Below are 23,191 nucleotides of genomic sequence, written 5' to 3'. Positions count from 1 at the left end.
AATAAACAATTTTTTTCTTAATAGAGCATGTGAGAAATTTCAGATTTTTTTAAAAAAAATTATGAAATACTATTAAATATTCTTTAAAAAATAATAGTTAGAATAACAATTTATGAATAGAACTGTGTAATAGGGTAAATATCTTCATTATAGGATATACGTAATCAATATTAATTAAATTATATCCACTACAATCAATATATGAATATACTGTTAGGTATAGAGTATAATATTGATGTACGTGTAGACGTCCATAAATAGGAAAATTTCCATATTTTTTAGAATTAGTAGTATTAAACTAATAATATAAACGATTATATAGTGTATAAAGTTAATAAACTCTATAGATAATTCTATTCATAAATTATTATTCTAACTATTATGTTATAAATAATGTTATTTCAATTTTTTTAAAAAAACCTGAATTTCTTACATTTTATTAAGAAAAAATAATATTAAAAAATGTTAATTATACACTAACAAATTTTCAGGAAATTTTATTGAGTGGACATACCACTGAATATTTTCTTGGGCACGCAAAATGTAGCACTATTCTTTTTTCCCTTGTATATGTTGCTTTTTAGCACAATGATTTGAGACTACAAATAATGTTTCACCAATTCGCATTAACAAGACTCAGTTCCTAAAAAGTTTAGGGAATCTTGTAACCATTTCATCCATCAATTCAATCAAGTAAAGAATCTAATTCAAATCTAGCTCTGTTGCATTTTAACTCTTTCAAATTTCTAGTTTCAATAAGTATTTAAATTTTATAAATATTTATCTAGTATTTTATCTTTATTAGTGTATTTTGAAAACTAATTCACTAAACAAAGCTCATCACTTAACATTGGATGGGATTGAATCAATACTTTGTATTTTTTGTTATTTTGGATTATCAGGAAAACTAGTACCTGTAGGACGGAGGGAGTATTAAAGAATCTCTCATTTATATCTCTAATCAAACAAATTAAGTTTGAAATATATTTTGGGGGTTGGGTCTCCAAGCAAGGCAAGGTCCCCATTCCAATCAATGGCGACTTCCGCCTACATTCTCCACTCCTCCTACCGCCGTTCTCCCACTTCACTCCCCCTTTACCACCTCCCTCGTCTTTCACGTCAATCCGTCTCTTCCCCACACCGATTCCCTTCTCTCTCCCTCCTTTCCAACAATCACCACTCCTCCAAATTCCCCTCTTTCAATCCATTTCCCTTTTCCGCGCCTCCCAATTTCTCCATCTCCGCCGATCGCCTCCTATTCGGGAACCAAAACTCCTCATTCCGCTGGAATTTCGCCCATGGGGCAACACCTATCGATCAGCGAAACAGTATCGGCGCTAGCCATACCGATTCCGAGGTCGCGGTGGTGATACTTGGGTGGTTGGGGGCAAAGCCGAAGCACCTGAGGCGGTACGTCGAGATGTACAACGCAAGGGGGATTCATGCCGTTACGTTTGTTGCTTCCGTAATGGATGTGCTTTCCTTCGATTTGGGGAGGAAGTTGGAGGAGAGGGTGCGGAGCCTTGCCGATGAGCTTGCGGCGTGGCTGTCCGATCACGGTGGCCGCGATCGCATCTTGATCTTCCATACCTTCAGCAACACTGGCTGGCTAGCGTAGGTCGAGTCCTATAGTTGATGTTGGTGTTTCATGGTTTGGGATTTTGTTGTTATTAATTTAGGGTTTGGTTTGATCGCAGGTATGGTGCCATTCTTGATAATTTGAAGGATAGGCAGGATTTGTTGGAGAAGATTAAAGGATGTGTAGTGGATTCAGGAGGAGACCCTGATATCGATCCCAAGGTTTGTTTTGGTGCACCCATTTTGTTGTGTTACTGTTGGATGACATATAACTGATAGTTTTTGCCTAGTTTTGATGTTTTAGAGTTTTAGTTTTTCAACATGTGTAAGATGATAGGTGTTTGGTTTGGGTTGATTAGACATGGCTTTAGTCTTATGATATCTTTTCTGTTTGGGTGGACTCGGCCTCGTACTTAAATCTCAATTCTCCACATACAAAGACTTAGTCTTGTCTTGTGAGTCTAGGCCTCGGTTTCGGACCAGAAACCATTGGGAAAAAAAAAATCTAATTTCGACCGGTTGGTGCGACAGCGGTCCACGATTCCTCTGGTGATCGACTACTCATCACCTCCCCAGATTTCCCCATTTGTTTTCCTAGCCAAAATAACGAATTGAGCTGAAGAAGCCACTGCCACCCCTAGTGCGCAAGCATTGAAAGTTATATGCGGTGTCTGGTCAGACTTTCGGCAGTGGCTTTTAGAGGATTAGAGTTGACTGCTAAGGAAGATGAAGGGGCTCACCTTCTTAATATGTTGTTCATATTTGAAAATTTTAAACGTGTATTCACTATTAGTGTACAACTGGTATAGATCTATTAAATGCATTTATTACAATTGGCGTAGGTCTCACTAATCGGTGTACAACTGCTGTTGTAAGTCTTTACTACTCTAATAAATTGTTAAGTACCAATATGTGCAAATGTTCTGTAATTTATGATAAGCATTTTCAGATACAGGATTGAGATAAGTGTTTTTGTTGATTATAGTCTTAAACTAGTTTTTTAACTGTAAATTTAGTAACAAACTTAAATCAGTTGTAATTATCTGGAATTGTGGTAATTCTAACTTCTGTTTGTTTTGAATTATTCAATTTTTAGACTGTTATTGTACCATGTTGTCCCGCGCCCAAGGTTTTTACCTATTTGCCCCGGTGCACCCCCCATTCTTGATAATTGGGGGTGGTGGTACAACAAAATTAATTGAACCAGTGGCACTATCTCCCCAGCCAGTGGATCTTCACTTGCCAGAGATATCAGAGTCACCGAAATAAGAAGTAGAACCTTGGGGTGAGGGGTGATGTAGGGTGGTACATGAAGCGAAGATGGTGGGTGTTGTAACATATGGGTCAACTGTTGTCTCTACACAGCTAACAGGGTAATCAATGCAATTGACTGGAACGTTGTAGGTGCCGATGTCGTGGGCATTGAGGATGAGTTCTTTAATGTATGGATTGGATGATATTTTGAAACTAGTTCTCATCTAGGTCTAGTATGCGTCCATTGCCTTGTCTAATCATTGTTGCCTCTTCCCTGTATGATATGAATAGAGCCTGCTCCGTCTGCTAGTGTAATCCAATACCTGAGGTAAGAACCTAACTAAGGCAGTATGGCATCTATAAAGCAAGGACTATATGGAAGTGGGTTCTAACTTGCTTTGCGGCATGCACAAAAACCATTAGGAAGGATCCACTCTTGGCTAAGCTCTTTGGGCAGACTTTCTTTATTATACTATACACCCCAACTCCATCCCTCATAAAAAAAGGGCAGCACCGAAGAAAGGAAAGATCGTGATGGTGGTTTTTGAATTGCTGATTGAGCTTTCTACAAACAAAGCAAGCTATAACATATTATCTTATCCAACCTTCTTGCCTGTGCATAGCTCCCCTTTATAACTTGACACAGGCTCTGAATTTTGAGATTCACACGTTGCTGATTATTTTGTAAACTGTAGTGCTTAAGTAATGGTGATTGTGGTGTAGTGGGTTAGAAATAAGTCAAGGATAAAATTTAAAGCATGATTGTTTATGTAAAGATCCCTTTGTAGGTATGTGAATTGTGATGTTTACTTGACCTTGGTTTATGGATACCTTATTGATTGGTTTTGCTAAGAAGTGTGGCTGGCAGAAAATGATTTGGATTGTTTCAGGTTTGGGCTGCTGGCTTTACCACTGCTTTGCTAAAGAAAAGCAGCTCAGCTACTTATTCATCCACAGAAACAGCTCAATCGAACAAATCACATCCCTTTTGTGTTGAAACCTTGATGTTGGGTGCATTTGAGAAGCTGTTCTCCTTTCTTCTTAACTTGCCTGATGTAAACAGGTAAAAGCTCATTCAGTATGAATAGGAATTGAGTTTGTGTTTGAGGTAGCTCAATTCTAAACATGGGTAAGGTAGCCTGTAGTTTTTTGGGTTTCATTATGATAAATCTCTCTATCTGCATTGCATCATAACGTGAGTAGTGAAGCGACTGAAAAAGGTCTCCCATGAAGAGTTATATTGCTTTGTGTAACAGGAGACTGCGAAAGATCATATCCATCCTCTCGACGGGTCAGCCTCCTTGTCCTCAACTGTATCTGTATAGTACTGGAGATAAGGTTATCCCATTTCGAAGAGTCGAGACATTCATAGATGAGCAGAGGAAAAATGGGAAACAACACGTCTTCTCTTTTGATTTTGGCTCATCTCCTCACGTGGATCATTATCGAACATTTCCTGATGTGTATGCTTCTCAACTCGACAATTTTTTGAAAGAATGTTTGAGCTTTGTAGGGAAGTTGTAGAGCCAATAGTAGTACTAATTTTTATTAAGAACAACTCATATTTGGAACAATTAATTTTAACCACAAGCGTCATTTTATATTTGTAACACTATTATTTCACGTGTAAGAATATTATTTATAAATGGATCTATTTAATTATTTATAAAGAGATATCATGGAACTTTTTAAAAGTTGGACATTTCCACGAATTTTGAAATTGAAAAATAATATCATGAACTGTACACCGAGTTTATTATTTTCCATCAATGAATAAATTTCAGCAAATAATATCATGATACGGATTTTTTTTGTAATTTCTTGACAAAAATTTCGAGAGTTTCAAGATTTTCAATCTTTGAGAGTAGTTTTTCTTTAAACACACCCTCCAAATTTGTTCTTCAACCTATTAATATAGCCGGAATTTTTTCACTAGTGGGAAATAACAAAACCCAAGATAAAGTTCGTGATATTATTTGCCAATATCAATATTCGTGGTAAAACTCAACTTTTTAAAAGTTCCATGATATTAGGTGCCTATATCTCATTTATAAATATGCATAACTCGTTGTACAGAGCATATTTGGGCTTTCTTGGTAGTACTCCATCCGGTGGTATCCCGTATTTGATTATTGTGAGTTTTAAGAAATTATTTGATTTTGTGAAAGAAAGTGAATTAAAAAAATTAATGGAAGGTGAACTTTATTTTTATACATTAATTTATAATAATGGTGAGTAAAATATTTCAGTGAAAAATGTGTAGTCTACTTATTAAAAATAAAATAAAAGAGAACCGTCGTGAAAAAATGAGATATATAAAGGAGACTATTGTGAGTATACTGTTTCGACATGTTACTTTGTCTTCTTAGATAAGTTTTTTTTTTTGTCCATATAAAAACTAGCAATTTCAATTTTGGTATAATACCCTACGTCCATTCATTACTCCCTCCGTCCACCAATATAACACCGCGTCGCTGCGGTCTCTCTCCGTCTCTGTGTTCATCGTCGTCTTGCTGGGGGGCTGCTGTGCGACTCATGCTGGTCGCCGCCCTCTTATCTCTACGCCTCTGCTCACTCTCTCGTCTCCTTGCTTGAAGTTTGTTTGCGTATTTAGGTGTGAAAAAGGAAATTTAGAAAGGAGTATATGGAGATTATAGATTGTTGTGACGGTTGGAATAACATGCGATCTTAGATTCTTAATTGTGGTTTCAATTTGTGACTCTTGACTGGATAATGAGATATCAAAAAGTCACGCAGGTTATGGAGTGAGACAATCTAGTTTGAGCCCTAAATGAAACACTCTTGGGCTTAAAAGATTTAGTTTTCAAGCTTTAAAAAGAACTATTCACTTGGGCTCGAAAAGAATTAATTTGGGTGGAAAAGACTTCTTAGGTAAAGTAGCTCAAAAAACGAATTAGAATTCTTCTTGATTGACCGTGAAGGTCCAAAACTCTCTTAAGCCTTGAAAATAAACAAAGATTAACGGATCGGCTTGAAAATAAATGTTGTTTCAAGCTCAACTAAAAAGGGTACTCCATCTATCACTGAAAATTTGTCACTTATTTTCATTTCCGTCCGTCCCTAAAATTTTATCACTTTTCAATTTTACTATTTTTGACAGTGGATCTCATATTTCACTAACTCAATCCCACTCACATTTTATTATAAAATTAATATATAAAAGTGGGACCTACTTGCCACTAACTTTTTCAATCCACTTTCTATTACATTTCTTAAAATCCATGTCAGATCAAATGGTGACAAATTATGAGAGACAGAGAGAGTAAGAAAAAATTGGGGTGTTACACTTTCACTAACATTCTATTATAAAACTAATAATATAAAAGTATGACCAACTTCCACTAACCTTTTCAACTAACTGATGATTATATATTTCTTAAAACCCAAAATTCTCCTTCTATTGTGGATTGAGGGATTAATATTTTACAATTTTAATATTTGAAATAAATTTGTGCTCACCCCATCCTTTCCATTCAATATTTTTTAGAATCTTATTTTCAAATAAATTTATTAATAAATTCTCAAAAAAAAGTTCTACTTCTATTTATATACTTCACAATTATTACTAAATAAATAGATTAATAAATAAATATTTATATAATTTATCAAAATATACTGATAAATATTACAAAGTAAATGTTGTTGTGGGAAATTACAAATGCAATATATTATTAAAAAATATAGAAAACAAATATTTTTTTAAACAATTCTATCAATTAGTCTATTGATCTATGTCCCATCAAAAGCGTATTAGGTGAACTTAATACTACATTAAATTAACCTATTGATCACTGGACAAATATGGGGATCGATATATTGGACAATTATTTTACTAATTTACATATTTTTGCTATTTGCTTATGAGAATAAGTTTACTCGGTAAGTTTTAGTATAATTTAAATAATTTTCTAATATTTTGAGAAATAATTTACTCAAAAAATTAATACTCCCTCTGTCCATTGAGTCATTTTTCCATTTTGAGAAATTATTTCCCTAAATGACAATAATGACCATCTCCAACCATACACCAAAATTCATTTTTTGTGTAGACAATTTCTCCAACCATACACCAAACTCAAACCAATTTTTGGGGTTTTCAATGGAATAACACCAAATATGGTGTTTACTCTAAAATTTTGTTAGCTAAATACTCAAAAATGGTGTAAACTTAAATATGGTGTAAATGGTTAGAGTAAAACTACTTTTTGGTGTGACATATACTCAAAAATAAGTTTAAGTTTGGCATAAATAGTTGAAGATGGCCTCACTTTTCCTTTCCTACTTTATTCTATGTCTTAGTCTATCCACTTCTCTAATATTCTCTTTACTTTTTCCTCTTTCTTACTTTTTCTCTACATTTTATTGAGCAGATTAAATTTGTGAGATAAATAATCCTCTACTCGGTTGTAAGCAATGAGTCAATTACCGGGTACATCTCAGTACGCCCTTTACTTGGTAAATACTCTTGAAGCAAGTGAAAGAAAATTATTAACATTGGCAGGCACTTAAGTATACATTTTTGATTGATTTGGTGTCACGAGTTTGATTCAACAACACCCAAAAACGTGAAATTTTGTAGATGAGATAAATTATACTCACAAGTTAAAAACAGAGATACATCTGCTTTTCACATGACTTTATTGACTGTACGGCTCGAACGGTCCGATCTTATCAGCAGTTCAAACGATGCTTAAATGCTGCGACGCAGTCCAAGACTCATTTGGCTCTAGCTTAACCTCTCCAATCTGAGTCATGAAAAGTAGAAATGATCAGAAATTTGTATTTTTACTGCAAACAATAATCTGATGATCTCCCGTACCTTGGCATTTTCAACACATACAAAATCTTTATAGCACGATTCCATTGTTAGGTGCGGGTTCCACAAAACAGCATCCGACCAACTGTGAACAGAAGTTGACAATCAAGACCGTGCAAGCGTTAAGATGGAATAAAGAAAGAATGAGACAAAGCATCTCACTTACTTTGTATTCTTTATGGTGATAACACCCCCCAAACCATTGTCAAGCTGCAGCTCCGTAGGTGCTTCGAGATAAACGCAATCTACAAATCCGGGAAATGTGACTAGAGCCCTATGAAAACAAAGTGAAGGTCAGGAAGTAATCTGTATATATATTGCTTCTGCTTGATTAATGTAGAAAGTGATGCACTGATGAGAGAAAATGTTGCTCTAGCAACTAAGACCATAAATTACTATCCTAAGAACCGGCTATATGGAAAAGGAAAGCACTAGCAAAATTAACATTGGAAGAACCAAAATTGAGAAATCACAAAGTTTACATGGTGCTAAATTTAGTGATGTTTATTTAGTATTAGCAGGATTCAAATGAACGAACAAAAAGATGTAAAAGTCCATTCCTACAGGTGCTATATGTTTGTTTAGTGGCATTTATATTTTCATCCAGATATACTTTGTCCCCAATATGTATTTTTGCTAACTCTAAGTTCGCTACAGTAAATTACTGATAGATTATATTAGGTGAATACCTTTCCTCCTTGCCCTCCACTGGGTTTTTTGGATCGGGATCTTTGTTCAGCGTTTTGCAGCCCTTCAAACCTTTTACAGATGCCCCAGTTACTGAAGCCTATATATAGGAGATGCCCCAGTTACCGAAGCCTATATATAAGAAATTTAACCCTGACAATTTCATAATTTACTTACAGATCTTAACTAGTGATAAAATTGTGGTGTAAAGTTATAGATAAGAAATATTTCTATATATCCAAAACTAACCAATACTATATATATTATTGACAAAGTCACCCACAATTTTAGTTAATCAATAATCATTGCTATTTTAGTTAATGAAATCCCAACACAATTTTAACTGGTACTTCTACTTTCTTAAAGTAATCATGGAACATCGATAACCAATCTCTAAAAAGAAAGAAAATATAGAAAATACTTACCCGGAAGTATGTATGCAGGGCAGTAGTAAATGAAAAAGGCTTTGCATCAGTATTTGTTACTTTTAACTCGGTTGAGAGGGCATTGCTATCAAGAGTAACCTGCAAGTGAGAGAGCATATGAGTAAAGCTGAGCTGAAGCATATTGAATGTTGTTTAGAAAGTTAACAGATGAAAAAAATGAAATCTAGTACCAGAAACAACATAGTAAATTTTTTTAACCTTATATAGAGCCTGGAAACTGTAATCCCACATAGCACGGCTATATGGACCATCTTTCAGCTCCAGAGTAATAGAAGGATTTCCATTCACAGTTTCAGAACTAACAATGGACCAACTCATATTTCTCGCAAATCCATGCTGCAATCATGTATTAAAAGTAGTTCTGTTCAGCATTGAAGATACACCAAGTGAAAGTCTTATAAATAAAGCAGGACTAAGTTCCGTGTTTCAAATGTTAATAGCTCTCAGCTCAGTAACCAAGATGTTGGAGCCTCAGCAAATTCTTTAATTATACACAGTTAAGATAACAACAGAAAAGAACTTTTGTTTAGGGGTGAAGGAGAAAGAATGAATTACCTGCTGAATTGCTCCAGGTCCAAACTGTGGAAAGCAGTGCGGTATTCCTCCACTGTTTCCAAAGAAAGTAAGAAAGCATACTTTAACTAGTTATTCTCAAATTTATGGTTGAAAGGAGAACAAGTATTATCAACCCTCAACAATGAAAGAAAACCGTCCTGTTGGACAAAATGCAAGATCACATAGCTTGATTAGGGCTTAGGCAAAAGGAAATATCTAGTAGCAATGAAACTAATACTATCAGATAAGGAATTTGCTTTTTACATATTTTAAAATTTTCGAGTAATCATTATTTAACATCACATTCCATACCTGATGGGCTTCTGCCCAGTAAACACAGCATCTGGCCGAACAAAGAGGAGGTCCTTATTTGCTACTTTCCATGATGTCACACAACCTCCATAGAGGTACAACTCCGCCTCACTGAAAAAGAATGGACACAGATAATCAAAGTTAGCAAATTCTAGAATACTGAATGAACATATTCAAGATGGCCTCAGGAGTTGGTCAAACATCAAGCATTACTATACATTTTGAAAGAACAAGGTAAGTACTAGTAATGTAGGTTGAGTAAAACTGTGGGGTAACTGGTAAGCAACCATAACAGCTTGTAAAAAGCTGACACCAAAAAACCCAAAATTATTCATTTTTATACAATGCTTACTACTTTGACACTCTAAGGCGCTTGATTATTTTGGTTTTGGATGATTAAATGAAGTGAATATATCCCAATCAGGATTAAGGAAAATCTTTTCAGATAGTATTAAACTTTAAAATAGAGCTCAATTCCGAGTTTCAACCAACAGCATATAGCATGGCCAAACTTTAGTAGCATTTGCAAAAGCAATAAAATTTTGAATGAAGAAATGTATAAATTAAAATACCTTCCATGAACAGAAGTCAAAACGACCTTGGGCAAATCGCCCAAACCCTGCCCAACTTTAACATTTTCGACCTTGGCGCCGGCGGAAGCCATTGCTACACCAGAAAATCTGTGAATCAAGACAAAATTTAGGGGTTTTTGTGTGGCTCTTTTTCTCTCTAAAGCAAAGAAAAGACAATCAAATTGTAGACGTCAATATCCGAGGATGCGGGATGAACTCACCGGCTGACTCGGCGAGGTGTCGCGGCGGAGAAAGAGCATGTCATCGGCAGCGCCACCATCTTCGCTAAGACTGATTCAGATTCTTTTGTTCAAGTGATGCACAAATTTCTACTACTTATATTTCTCTTTTCTTATTTGTAGAGGATTTTTTTATTTGTCCATCACACAATCGCAACTAAAAACAAACGAAAAAAAATAAAAAATGGGACGATGATAGTATTGAAAAATAACGTGTGTTTGGTTTGGCCTAAAGGCCTTTACAACATCTCCGAGAGACGCGGTAAATGAAAAGGTAAAAGAAAATAACTATCACATTTATTTATTTTTTGAAAAAAATTCATATTCCAATAGAAAGGGTGTACGGGGAGGTATAATACCTTTTTTCATTTTGAGAAAATATATTTACCTCTTTTTGGTAGATAGAGTAAAATATTAGTTATTTTTATTTCTCTTTTTAATTTACCTTCTTTTCTTGGAGTACAATACTTTCTAAGAAAGTATAATTACCTTTTTGAGAAGGTAAATAAGAAATATACCTTCTCAATTTCCCTTTCTCCCTTGGTGCCTTTATAATCCATTTTTCACCATTTTTTAACAGCATGGCCAGAGTCTCAAAATCTACCCTAAAATCTATGGAGTAACTTATAGCATCTTCAATCATTTACATTAAACTCAAACTTAAAAGAATATTATCTATATTATTTTATACTCACAAAATTTGAAAAAGATTTTGGTTTAGGTTTGTGTAAACCTTAAGATAGATATTTTTCACTCAAATACAAAAAAAGATATTGATTTTGGAGTACTATTAGACCTAATTACCTATCCTATTTTAGGTTTAGTGTACTATTGGAGATAGTCTTATTTCATCATTTTCACTCTTTTTTGAGTTTTTAAGTTAAAAAATAAAATAAAATAACAAATAACATAGATATAGAAACACATTATTAAAACATGCATGATATAAAATGCTGAAAAAAGTACAGCGAGAAACAAACTAAAAAAAGGTTCAAGATTTGTGGGGAGCATGCATACATGATATCACCGAAACAAGATTTGTAGAAGAAACATGCCGGGCCTTTCGCTACTGCCCAACGCGATTGCAGCACACCAAATGCTCGCTTAACATCCTTGCGGGCTGCCTCTTGCCTTTGAGCAAATAAAGTTATCCTCTCATCCGTTGGGGAAGTGATCGACTTGAAAAATACGGGCTACCTCGGGTATATGTCTTTAGCCAAGTAGTACCCTAAACAATACGGTCGGCCGTTGGCTGTGAATTCGAAGGTCGGGCCTCTACCACGACATACTTCATTGAATAGAGGCGACTGGTTCAAGACGTCGATGTCATTGTTTGACCCAACCACACGGAAGTAAGCATATCACATCTAAAGTCGTTGGTCAGCAATGACTTCGAGAATCATCGTGGGGTGTGTGCCTTTGTACCCACTCGTGAACTGACCTCTCCACGCGGTCGGACAATTCTTCCTATACCAGTGCATATAATTAATGCTTCCTATCTTACTCGAAAATTTGTGAGTCAATCTCGTGCAAATTCAACAGAGATTGGCAATCGTTGGTGTTTGCCCTTTGTAAATAAGTGTTGCCAAAAGCCTCAACAACTCCACGACAAAAGTTCTTCAAACATTTGCGCATCAAATAGATCTTCTTTCGCGCCTCCATAACCCAACCGATAAATGCAATCGTGCACTTCTGTAGCGTCGAGATTCCGAGTACCGCTGGCATTGGGACATTGCTAGAAGTATTCATCACCCCCTCCAACGTGTTTTCAGTGCTTAAGAAAAGACCTCGCCCTATTCTAAAATGCCGGTGAAAAACAGTTGGGCCCCACCGTGGTTCGTCAGCAAAGTAGTCTGCGACTAGCCGTTCGGGGGCTAAGGCATGCTCTCAAAGACCGGCTCCAGATGGAGGATTGGCCTAGGTGCATTTTCTTCATGTTGTTGTTGTCGTCGCTGCATTACCCTCTTGTAATATCGCTAACCATAGGCCAACATGTACTGCTCTAAGGTGCCTGCAAGATTAACGTCGCTGGGATTCATTTCGAGCAGGGAGTGGGAAAAATAAAAAAGAGACAGTGTCATTGGAGTGAAAAGATGATGAAATGAGATGAGAAGTAGGGTATTTATAATGTACAAATCATGAAAAAATAGTGCATCAACTGCATATTCCTTGTATTCCTGGAGACTAATATAGAGGCTTTGACATCCATTTAAGAGATAGGGAAAAGAACATACAATTACTATTAAGGTTTAACTTGCAGTCATACAAGTATGGCATGATTGGAGATTGGGTGCTGCTAAAGCTTCAAGCTTATACACAAAATTCAATAAGAGCAGACATGATAAGATTGGAGAAGTAGCATACCGGTTCAATCCCAGCTAAGTACAAATTCATGATGTGATCCATCCATATATCACAGCTGCACCACAAGCTGTTTTGGAGCGAAGAATGGTTGAAAGGCATATAATCAAACTGCCTCTTAACAATTTTCCCTAAAGCTCAATTATTATTTGTTTCTCGGTTCAATTGTGTTGTGTGTTCTTAACATGCATATTCAAAAAAACATATACAAAAAACACAAGAAGAGAGCATTAATCTAAATAAATAAAATGTTGTGATTATCAACAAGAAAGGGTGGGAAAAGAATGATGAAATATGAAGTCAGAGATCATGCGGAAGGAAGAATTTCCAAGGCAACTTCCTTGAGTGATGGCATCATTTCCTGTTGATGCACACATATGTATTCGTTTCTCATTTTCCTTAGAACCCTCCATGGTCCAGGATAGCACCTGGGGACACAGACACAGAGAGAGTATAAAACTAAAACTAAATCTATCCAAGAGGATGTAAAATAGTAGCAAGAGACCAAACCTGAAGAGCACACCCCCGTTGCGTCCTTTAAAGTTGTGAATATAATAGACGGTCTCCATCTTGGGGAAAAATGAGAGGGTGAGGGCAGCTAGTTTTGGATAGAAGAATGCTGGATAATCTTTTAGCTTGTCATGGGAAAAAACTGATTTTCTTTTACATAACAACAATTTTGCAGTGAGTTACTGGTACAAAGGATACAGCCTGATCTTATTCTATCCAGCTCCCCATTGAAAATAATCAGATTTCGAGACGTCTCAACTACAGCCTCTTTGTACAGTTCTTCCACCACCAGCATCTCTGCTTATGTACATACATATACATATATATATATAAGGAAACTCATTTTATTTACGACGAAAAGATGAACCAAATGTGCAGTACCAATACCATTAACATTGAAATATGGATAGCCAACTAGGAAGAGTTCGTCTTCTGGCTTTACTCGGTCTGCCATTTTAACCTTGGACACGAAACCAAAATCTTCAAAGAATGATGGTTTTGTTAAGTAGTCTAATTTGAGAGAAGAACCTCCAAAAACTGATTTTCTTGCAAACTCGACTTCATTGGCCTCGGGCAAGAACTGCAAATAGTTGTTCAGATATAGTAGTAGTATAAAGTTATATATGATGTGTAATTTTGTACTTGTAGAGACATACTTACAACTCTAGTCCGGGTGGTTTTCTCAGGACTAACAAGAAGGTCACAGTATTCACGGATCAGTTGCAAGCTCCCCGTCATTTCTATGCCGCCTTCACCATCGCCTAGCAAAGAAGAAACTGTGTCTGTAACAAAACTTGAGTTGTGAATACTAATTGCAAGGCAAAAAGGAGACTTGGTTACCTGGCACAGAGTCCAGACCCGAGGTAGGAAATTCTATTTCCTGAGGATTGTGAATATGATAGTAGTAATATTTTTCTACTTGAAAACAAAATGAACAGACCAAGATTGACTGACCATCAGCTGTTTCTTGTTCTTTAATGCAAATTCAGTGGCTTCTTTAGCCTGTTAAAGGTTAGAAAAGTTGTTAAGAGGAGGGATTCAAGCAAGATATGCATATTACTACAATAAGAGTTCACTTCTGTCATCTTAGTCCGTCCTAGTGAGCATAAATGGTAAACAATTTTCATATTCCAGTAATTCATTTCACTCACATTTTATACAAAACATTAATATAAAAGTGAGACTCATATCCCGTTAACTTTTTTTGACATTTTTTAAAATTTGTGAATGTGAACTTCTATTGAGGTAATAGTATGTTATAGGCGCAACACTTGATAAAATAAAAAACTTGTATTGGATAAACAATGCTTACTTGCTTAAGTAGTTCATCATAATCACGCGGAAACTGGGTTTCGAATTCCGTGGAAGAGCCGCTCTTCCCAGCTCCAAATTTGAAAACCGCAAGATTTCGTGAATTTAACTATTAACACAACAATAAATAAAAACAAGACGTGAATTTGTGATATTTATCTTGAAATTAATCCTAAAAGTTTCAAGAATTTCTAACCCCACCTGTGGTATTGAAGGATACGAGTGTACAACGGGAAACCATGAAACGGTTGGGAAACTCAACAATGCCATTGTATTTCTATTTCTCTCCATTCTTTCATTTTATTTTATTCAGGATAAATATTTCGCTTGTGGACATGGATACGCCGTACTATCTAGATGGACTATTTCTTTTTTCTCATTTAATCAACTCCATAAAACAAGAATATAACATAGTGCTATTCTTAATATTTATTTTTATAAGTTACTGTATTAGAATTTTATTTGATTAGTTTATATTCAGATTTAATTTATAAGAGATATTTTTATCATACATATACATATTATAAATATGTGAACGGTTCATTATAATTAATACTAATAAATAAATATTTTATCATTTTCTTTTACAATTTCTTAGATTTTTTCTCATTTTCTTCATAAAAGTAGGCACTCCTTTTCCAAACTCTTCTACTCTCTTTAAATAATTTTTTTTGGTTGAATCATTTTTTTCATTTTGAAAAGTTCCTTCATAATTGATTCATTTCCTCACACTTTATTCTATCTACTTTATTCATTTTTTTACTTTATTATTTTTTCTCTTACTTTAATACAATAAATATATTTTTCTTAAACTTCGTACCGAAAAGAAACGCTTCAACTATAGTGGAATGGAGGGAGTATTAATTAGGCTCCTCCGCTCTCTTTTAAAATTTCTTTAATATACTCACTAATTAGGAATTACTAATATTTTTATAATACCAAATCTACTGACCCCAACATTTATCATATTTTATGATGTTTTGATATGAGGAATATAAAACTTATTCTAAGTGAAGAAAGTGAAAGGTTTGGGTTAAGTTTTATAGTAATTTTTTAGATTATAAATATGACATTTTGTAATTTATTATCCACACATATCTAGGTTTTTTTTAGTATAATCTTCATTGAATATTGAATTTTCTGCAGTAATTTGACTCACTTTTTGAGGTAATCTTTTGAACATCATCAACATTGTCATAATATGACTTCTCTATTTCTATTTCATGACGTTCGTGTATTAATAATGTTTGTTTTGCTATTTATTTGATCTCTCAACTGTTTTGCGATTGAGGATGATTATTTTGTTTGAATATATTAATATATTTTTTGCTACCCCAAATTATTTCATCATGTTTTATTGCCAATCACTTTATGCACTCTTTTTTTTAACTATTACTTTAACGTATTTATTGTTGTAGATGATTTTGATATTTTTTATATCCACAATTTATGTTTGAACATTATAATTTATGATCAATTATTTTATGTTTATTATGTTTCAATTTTAAACCGAATATATTTTTTATTTTTCATATAACCAAAATTTTGTTACTTATTTTGTTCATTTTTATTATATACATTTTTTTGCTTACGATTTTTTTATAGTGATATTTTTCTATATTTTTTTAATTAATTTACAATCTAAAATTAATGAATTGAAAATATCTTATTTCGTACATGGCACACGTGTTATACTAATGGAAGAAGTGGAAGTAAAAAGGTTTTTGAATATAAATTGAAAACTCATTATAAAAACATCCCAATGAAATATTTTCAAGTATTATTATTGTAATAATAAAGGAAGAGGAAAATGTTTTTTAACATAAATTAAATATTCATTTAAAAAAATATCTATAAATAAGGAGTTAGAGGATTATCTCAGTTTAAGAATTCCTGAGCAGCGGCTTCTTTCTTTGTTATTAATCTTGATGGCTTCTATCTTTGTAATTTATGTTTTATTAAATATACTCTTTCCATTTTAGTCCGTACAACTCATACGCAACTAAAGATTGCACAACAATTAATCATTAGGCTTTGTTTGCTTTTTCTTTATTTTGTACTTTATTTTATAATTTTTTTCTATTTCTCTATGAGTAGCTATTTATAAGAATTCTTGGGATGTGTTAGTAACTTTTATTAGTTTATATAATTTTACTTTTTCGTATCCGTTTTGTTTATTACTTGCTTCGATTCTAAGTGTTGGATAATGCTTCATGTTTGAGTGATAGTACATTTTATAATGATCTATTGACTTGCAACATAATCGTGAGAAGATGTTTGTTTATTAGAAGAGCTTAGTTGACGCTACAATTAATTCCTTAAAATGATACTTTTAATTGAGAGCGAGAACAATATATAGGAGCCTAAATGCTTTTGACTTTTGAGAGTTGCAAATCTAGAATTGACGACTTTAGTGTATGTGATCTACTTTGTGCCACATAGGCAATATTTATTTGACTCGTTCTAGCTAAGTATGATATGTGCTAGGGTATCATAACTGTTGTTTGTGTAACTATAATTGTGAAAGATCTATCCTTTGAATTTCACTCTTTGCCTGGTTTAACTTCTTTATTTACATGTTTTTTTTTTCTAGTAACTCTTGTTTCTCTAGGTGGTATATGACGCTTAGTACATAATAGTCAATTGCAATTATATTGTTTGTGTTCGATATCCCGGTACTGAGGTGGGACCCATTCTCCACTAACAATACTTTAATTATTTTTTCTTTCTAATCCTCTCTTGCTTCATCAATTGTACATTAAAACCAATATTCAACCAAAAGTGCATATTCTTGTGGGACGGATGGAGTTAAAAAAAGCATACAAGCAAAACAGACCGGACTCAGACAATTTCGTACTTCTCTAGGTAACAATTAAAACAGAGCAAGTGAATACCATGGATGAGGTTTAAATCCCAAAAACTGAGCTCAACGTAACTCAACAAAATAAAGAAAAATACTTGATAAATTCGCTAGATTTATGTAAACCTGACCAAAATAGACGGCCTTATGTTGGAACTTGTGTGCCAATACTCTCTTCCATAGGAGAGTTCAAGTCGAAGGCATCATCCCCGTTGCTGCTGGTGTAGCTATCGCTAGCATTGACTAGGAGAGTTCAAGTCGAAGGCATCATCCTCGTTGCTGCTGGTGTAGCTATCGCTAGCATTAACCTTGGTCCTTTTCGGATCACTAGGATCATACCCCGGTTGGAACTTATGTAAATCCTTCACGAGAAGAAAGATGTTGTAGTACATATATTAGGGTTAATACCGTTGTTCGAGTGCGTCTTCATGGCTTTCTTGCGGATATCTTCCAAACTTTTGTTGTTGCCCCACATCCTTGTAGTGTTTTGGTAGACGGCGCCAAATTTGGAGACATTCGTTTTGACTCGAGCTCAATGCTTGTGGAGGTGGTTCGGGCTACATTCCTTTTCCCAGGCCGGCTTCAGCGAAAGGTACATCCCAGAGATCCGCGATTAGAATTTGTTGATCTTCTAGTTGTTCGTGAAGATCGGATCCTCGGAGATGTCGACCCAACACCTAGTTGAAACCATCATCTCCACGGCGCTGTAGAGCTTGCGACCGACAGGGTGAAGATCTTTTGTTGCCCCCTTCCCCTACCCCTTGTGTGTGCTTGGGGAGCCTGCTCAGGAGGGGATCCTAATGACTCCATGTCCGAGAGCTCGTACTTGTCGGTGTTGGCATGGAAATTAGAGTTGGGGTTTGTGTTGGAGCCATGCATTCCTAGGGTACCAAGATCTTGAGTTCCCATCACCTGTCGATACATATCGCCATAGTTCCCCGCATTGGCAAAGTTGAGATCTCATCCTGCAACTTGACATAGGCTGTTGAAGGCTCCGTGGGGGAAGGCTGAGGTAGATTGGGGAAACGTCGTGGTACATCGGAGATTCGTCAGGATTTTTTGGGGGACCACCAGAAATTTTTTTAAGAGATATGAACAACATGAGAAGAGATTGGAGTAAATGAGTGATAAAATAAGATGCGAAATGAGTTATTTATAAAATAAAAAATTCAAATTATTTTTTTTTGAAAGTTAAAATTCAGGGCCAGATTCTGCGGCGGAACCGCCCCACAATAGCGCCTCTGCAAAATCTGTCGCACCAAAGGTTGTTTGCCGCGACAACCTCCTCAGTAGGGGTGTCGAAACGGGTAGCAGGTATTGGGTACCCGCACACCTGACCTGATGCCCGTCGGGTATCGGGTACACACTACCCGACGGAAACGGGTAACGAGTCGAGATCGGGTAGTCATACTTTTGGTTTTGTGGGTATCGGGTATACCCGATACCCACTTGGAATACCCAATAATCCCAAAAATTATCTGATTTTAGTTTAATATTTTGTAACTTTTAATATTAATATTATTATTTTTAATCTTTTCTCCTCAATTATGAGTAAAACGTGTTTGTTTGCATACAAATACCAATATTAGCATATGTATTTTTTTAATATATACAGTGGCAGGGGAGTGTTATATTGTTAACTCATAACTTAATTGCTAACTATAACTAAATAATAGCCATTAGATATTCAAAAATTAAGGGCTTAGATTATCAATCCCTAAATGTCAATACGAACAAGGACAAACGTCAATAAGGCCATATGATTAATTCCAAAAAATATCAATAGGGGTATTAATGTCAATTAACTACATGTTTAGTAATAACTAACTTTTAAAAGAAATCCCAAAACTTTAAATTTATATAACATACTCCATCCGTCCCACTTTAGGAGTCCCGGTTGAGTTCAGCATGAGTTTTAAGAAATATAAAGGAAAGTTGGTGAAAAAAGATAGTGGAATGTAGGTCCTACTTTTATATATTAGTTTTATAATAAAATGTGAGTGGAAAAAGGTGAGTGGAATGTGGGGCCTATTACCAATTAGGGAATATTCCAACCGGGACTCCTAAAGTGAGAGACCCAAAAGTAGTAAATCGGGGCTCCTAAAATGGGACGGAGGGAGTATATCAAATTAAATATAATTTCATAAGGATTCCAACGATATCTTACATGCATATGTTCCGACGTCAAAATTTTAAAAAAAAATTAAAAATTTTTAATTTTTTTGTACAAGTAGAAATGTAAACATACTACATAAAATATGTCCATATAATATATGTAGAATGTCAATATAAGCAATGTGTTAACATTCTTAAAGCATTGTATTGACATTCTCAAAGCATTGTGTTGATATTTTCGAAACACTATATTGACATTTTCATCCAAAACCCTAATTTTGAGTTTTTTTTTTTTTTTATCTTTTTTTAGTTTATTAATAAAAATGAAAATTACACGTGACAAATTGTAGACCACACGTTTTCTAAAATTCTATGGCCTTAAATTAGTTGTAGTTAGTAATTAAATGATGAGTTAGCAATTGATACTCCCCTACAGTGGCATATGCTAAACACACATGCATTATACATACAGTAGCATATACTTATACTTATTAAATTGTGGATGTTCAATGTCTAATGATTTGTGGACTTTTTTATCATCAAAATGTTAAATTATATCAACAGGTTTTAAGATAATGCAATCAAAAATTAAAAAAAAAAATTATTTTCAAAACAACAAAAATTTTGGATCGAGTCGAATATCTGTCATGTCGGATGCAGGTATTGCAGGATACCTAACACAGTATAGAGCGGATATCGAGACAATAATTTTAGTTAAAATCGGGTGCAGGTATCTACGGGCATCAGTTTCGACACCCCTTCCTTGGCCTTCCACCTGCAATGGGCCCCAAAAACCGGTCGCCCGAGGCCAATCGGTTTTGGGGCCCTGTCTATTAGAGGGTTGTATTTTCTTCAGCGTGGACGTTTAAAATATAGTACCAGCTGTCTAAATGGCAAGAGAAGATGACTGGCGATATTACGTGGCGACGTTCCACAAATCCTGGTCATCATGCAACCCGCCACGTTTCAACCTAACCGCCTTCTTATTTATCCATCAATTTTTGGAAATTGAATACTTACATCATCTCTATTTTTGATGAAAGATTCAATGACGTGTATGAGGCTATTTTTGTTGTTGTTGGTTTGTCTGGCAAGTGTGGAGCGGTTGAAGGCTTCTAATGCCAAGGATCAGGATTGCTCTTGGACTGCTTGGGCTCTCAACAAATTATCCGAGTAAACAAACCCCCTATCTCTTTTCTTCTTCTCCCTCATTTTCTTTGTGAAAAAACAATACTAGTATTAAGTTTTGCGCTTTACATTCATGTGTTTTGTAATTAAAAAAAACACCTTTTGTGAAGAGGGATCGGGCTGGTGAAGACCAAGAATGTGGCTCAAATTGTCGTGGAGAAAACAACGGATGCTGCATCAAGGTCCACCGACGCACTCAGCTCCGCAGCATACGGTATCCCCTTTTCCTTTGTTAGACCGTCTCCAGTAGCACATTAAAACCTAAAATGGGACATGTAAATAGCGCCAATAATACTCTAAAATTAATTACATTTTTGTTTTGTTGAGTAAAAAGTACTCTATAGATGACATACTTAGAGAATGACACTGAATTTTAGGAGATACTCCCTCCGTCCCCTATTAGGAGTCACTCTTTGACCGGACACGGGTTTTAAGAAATGTAAAGAAAAGTTGGTTGAAAAAGTTAGTGGAACGTGAGACCCATTTTTTTATATTGGTTTATAATAAAATGTGAGTGAATTGAATTAGTGGAATGTGAGACCTATTTACTATTTATGGTAAAAATGAAGTGTGACTCTTAATTGGGGACGGACCGAGATGGAAAAGAGTGACTCTTAATGGGGGACGGAGGGAGTATTAATGTGATAGTCATTATTTATATTAATGTGCTAGAGAGTTTTTTCTAAAAATTGAAATGTAACATCTTTTGTGAGACAAACTAAAAGGGAAAGTGTGACCTATCTATTTTGAAAGTAAATATAAAAAAACTAAAATCAAAAACTTTGTTATTGAAATGTGATATCTTTTGTGAGACAAACTAAAAGGGAAAGTGTGACCATCTATTTTGAGAGTAAATATAAAAAAACTAAAATCAAAAACTTTGTTATTGAAATGTGATATCTTTTGTGAGACAAACTAAAAAGGAAAGTGTGACCATCTATTTTAAGAGTAAAAATAAAAAAAAAAGAACTAAAATCAAAAACTTTGTTAAATGTTGTGGGTAAAAAATGCATAATATAGGGAATATTTTTTAAAATGAGTTTAGTGTAAAATCATAGTATTTTGATATAACATTTATACTAAAATGGATTTGAGTTTAGTTTAATGTAAATAATCGGAGATGCTCTTACTTTTCATAGCTACCAATATTTTTATTGGTGGGCAGAGACGTCCAAGTATGCTTCCGACGTAGCGGGCAGCACCTCAGATACAGTCGGCAGTGCCAAGGAATGGGGTTTGCCTTCTGGTGCAAATGAGGAGCAGAACAACAATGCCTATGAATCTGCTTCAGGGCAAGCACACAGATTATTGAAAACAGCAAGTGATAAAGATGCATATAACAAAGTTGCCTGCGATTCGGCTTTAGATTTGGCCGGGGATGCAAAACATAAGACGTACAAAGCCTACGCATCAGGCTCAGATAAGGCCAAAGAGAGAGCTTCTGATGCGTATAACAAAGCTTCCCAGAGTTATGGAGATGCCAAGTCGAAGCTCGAAGACGCATACACATCGGCTAAGGCTTCGATGTCCGAGCAGGATAAGAAGAGGTACGAGGAAGCTAAAGAAAAGGCTTCGCAAGCTGCTGGCGATTTCGGAGATAAGATGAGAGGAGTAAGCACCGCAGATATGTGAACTGTCATGATTTCCGCAAGTTGATATATACAGAGTAGTATTTGGTTTAGGTAGCTACGCATATACGCATATACGCCTAATTCTACGGCTTTAGTAGAATTATCAAAGGTTTATAGTTCAATTTTGTCTACTTTGACACTATAACTAATACGTAGTATCAGTTTTACATCCTTACATCTACATCTCATGTTACTCTGTATTTTTTAGTATAATTAAATTAGATTTTAGTATAAAACGGAGCACGTTCAGTGCTAGCATCAAGAATTGATTTTATAGTCCCGTAATTCATAAAGTAATTCATAAAATAGAGTTGGATATTATCACCGTTTTACCCGTGAATGGTTGGAGTAACAATTTCTTCTCTTAATTCGTCTTGCTTATTTTATTTCTTTTAATTTTTTTACATGATCTTGAAATTAAAATCTTCGTTTTATTTCTTTTAATTATCTTCGTTTTATTTCTTTTAATTATTTTTGCATGAGCTTGAAATTAAAATCTTCAAACCAAAGTACTACTTTTTTTTTATATGTTTTATCTTCTATAGAGTTAAATAATCTTTACTTTCACTGTGGATCGACACTCGAAGTACTATATTCGACGTTGTATTCTTGCAGTATCGTTATAATATTAGAGTTATTTTTATTGAACTTCGTTATAATATTAGAGTTATTTTTATTGAACTTGCCTGATCTTACACTTGATATTTGAACTTATTTGAACTCAAAAATTGCGCA

General features: G+C 34.8%; 4 protein-coding genes across 4 annotated transcripts; 2 read left to right on the top strand and 2 right to left on the bottom strand.

The window, feature by feature from the left end:
- The first annotated feature begins 972 nt into the window (after positions 1 to 972).
- Positions 973 to 4,435, top strand: LOC125215576 (transmembrane protein 53). Its single transcript, XM_048117067.1, has 4 exons — positions 973 to 1,614; positions 1,698 to 1,800; positions 3,723 to 3,895; positions 4,089 to 4,435. The coding sequence occupies exons 1-4, from the start codon at positions 1,034 to 1,036 to the stop codon at positions 4,354 to 4,356; spliced, it is 1,125 nt and encodes a 374-aa protein (XP_047973024.1). The 5' UTR covers positions 973 to 1,033; the 3' UTR covers positions 4,357 to 4,435.
- Positions 4,436 to 7,328: 2,893 nt separating this feature from the next.
- On the bottom strand, positions 7,329 to 10,622 carry LOC125208333 (putative glucose-6-phosphate 1-epimerase). Its single transcript, XM_048107922.1, has 10 exons — positions 10,463 to 10,622; positions 10,242 to 10,349; positions 9,670 to 9,780; positions 9,358 to 9,409; positions 9,001 to 9,138; positions 8,782 to 8,880; positions 8,359 to 8,456; positions 7,836 to 7,943; positions 7,673 to 7,754; positions 7,329 to 7,598 (listed from the first exon to the last, which is right to left on the bottom strand). The coding sequence occupies exons 1-10, from the start codon at positions 10,519 to 10,521 to the stop codon at positions 7,533 to 7,535; spliced, it is 921 nt and encodes a 306-aa protein (XP_047963879.1). The 5' UTR covers positions 10,522 to 10,622; the 3' UTR covers positions 7,329 to 7,532.
- Positions 10,623 to 13,047: 2,425 nt separating this feature from the next.
- On the bottom strand, positions 13,048 to 15,002 carry LOC125202860 (protein LPA3). Its single transcript, XM_048101336.1, has 9 exons — positions 14,864 to 15,002; positions 14,664 to 14,771; positions 14,306 to 14,353; positions 14,192 to 14,231; positions 14,012 to 14,112; positions 13,739 to 13,931; positions 13,550 to 13,648; positions 13,352 to 13,469; positions 13,048 to 13,269 (listed from the first exon to the last, which is right to left on the bottom strand). The coding sequence occupies exons 1-9, from the start codon at positions 14,951 to 14,953 to the stop codon at positions 13,149 to 13,151; spliced, it is 918 nt and encodes a 305-aa protein (XP_047957293.1). The 5' UTR covers positions 14,954 to 15,002; the 3' UTR covers positions 13,048 to 13,148.
- Positions 15,003 to 20,661: 5,659 nt separating this feature from the next.
- On the top strand, positions 20,662 to 22,631 carry LOC125200836 (late embryogenesis abundant protein D-29-like). The gene is made up of 3 exons (XM_048098634.1): positions 20,662 to 20,810; positions 20,936 to 21,039; positions 21,991 to 22,631. Exons 1-3 carry the CDS (start codon positions 20,674 to 20,676, stop codon positions 22,455 to 22,457), a joined length of 708 nt encoding a protein of 235 aa, XP_047954591.1. The 5' UTR covers positions 20,662 to 20,673; the 3' UTR covers positions 22,458 to 22,631.
- Positions 22,632 to 23,191: the final 560 nt, after the last annotated feature.

Source organism: Salvia hispanica, chromosome 1 (genome assembly GCF_023119035.1).
Source record: "Salvia hispanica cultivar TCC Black 2014 chromosome 1, UniMelb_Shisp_WGS_1.0, whole genome shotgun sequence".
In the NCBI taxonomy this organism is placed as follows: Eukaryota; Viridiplantae; Streptophyta; class Magnoliopsida; order Lamiales; family Lamiaceae; genus Salvia; species Salvia hispanica.
Note: the sequence above shows the minus strand (reverse complement) of the source record. Positions and strands in the feature narration are given on the sequence as shown.

Bases quoted from the DNA above. Each gene is read 5' to 3' on its own strand.
- LOC125200836 (XM_048098634.1), top strand. From the start codon at position 20,674: ATGAAAGATTCAATGACGTGTATGAGGCTATTTTTGTTGTTGTTGGTT. The intron at 20,811-20,935 runs GTAAACAAACCC...CCTTTTGTGAAG, and splicing joins GCTCTCAACAAATTATCCGA to AGGGATCGGGCTGGTGAAGA. The intron at 21,040-21,990 runs GTATCCCCTTTT...ATTGGTGGGCAG, and splicing joins ACTCAGCTCCGCAGCATACG to AGACGTCCAAGTATGCTTCC.
- LOC125202860 (XM_048101336.1), bottom strand. From the start codon at position 14,953: ATGGAGAGAAATAGAAATACAATGGCATTGTTGAGTTTCCCAACCGTT. The intron at 14,232-14,305 runs GTCAGTCAATCT...CACAATCCTCAG, and splicing joins AGAACAAGAAACAGCTGATG to GAAATAGAATTTCCTACCTC. The intron at 13,932-14,011 runs GTAAGTATGTCT...AACTATTTGCAG, and splicing joins AAACCACCCGGACTAGAGTT to TTCTTGCCCGAGGCCAATGA.
- LOC125215576 (XM_048117067.1), top strand. From the start codon at position 1,034: ATGGCGACTTCCGCCTACATTCTCCACTCCTCCTACCGCCGTTCTCCC. The intron at 1,615-1,697 runs GTAGGTCGAGTC...GTTTGATCGCAG, and splicing joins AGCAACACTGGCTGGCTAGC to GTATGGTGCCATTCTTGATA. The intron at 1,801-3,722 runs GTTTGTTTTGGT...GGATTGTTTCAG, and splicing joins ACCCTGATATCGATCCCAAG to GTTTGGGCTGCTGGCTTTAC.
- LOC125208333 (XM_048107922.1), bottom strand. From the start codon at position 10,521: ATGGTGGCGCTGCCGATGACATGCTCTTTCTCCGCCGCGACACCTCGC. The intron at 9,139-9,357 runs GTAATTCATTCT...ACATGATTGCAG, and splicing joins GACCTGGAGCAATTCAGCAG to CATGGATTTGCGAGAAATAT. The intron at 8,457-8,781 runs GTAAGTATTTTC...TCCTATATATAG, and splicing joins CCCTGCATACATACTTCCGG to GCTTCAGTAACTGGGGCATC.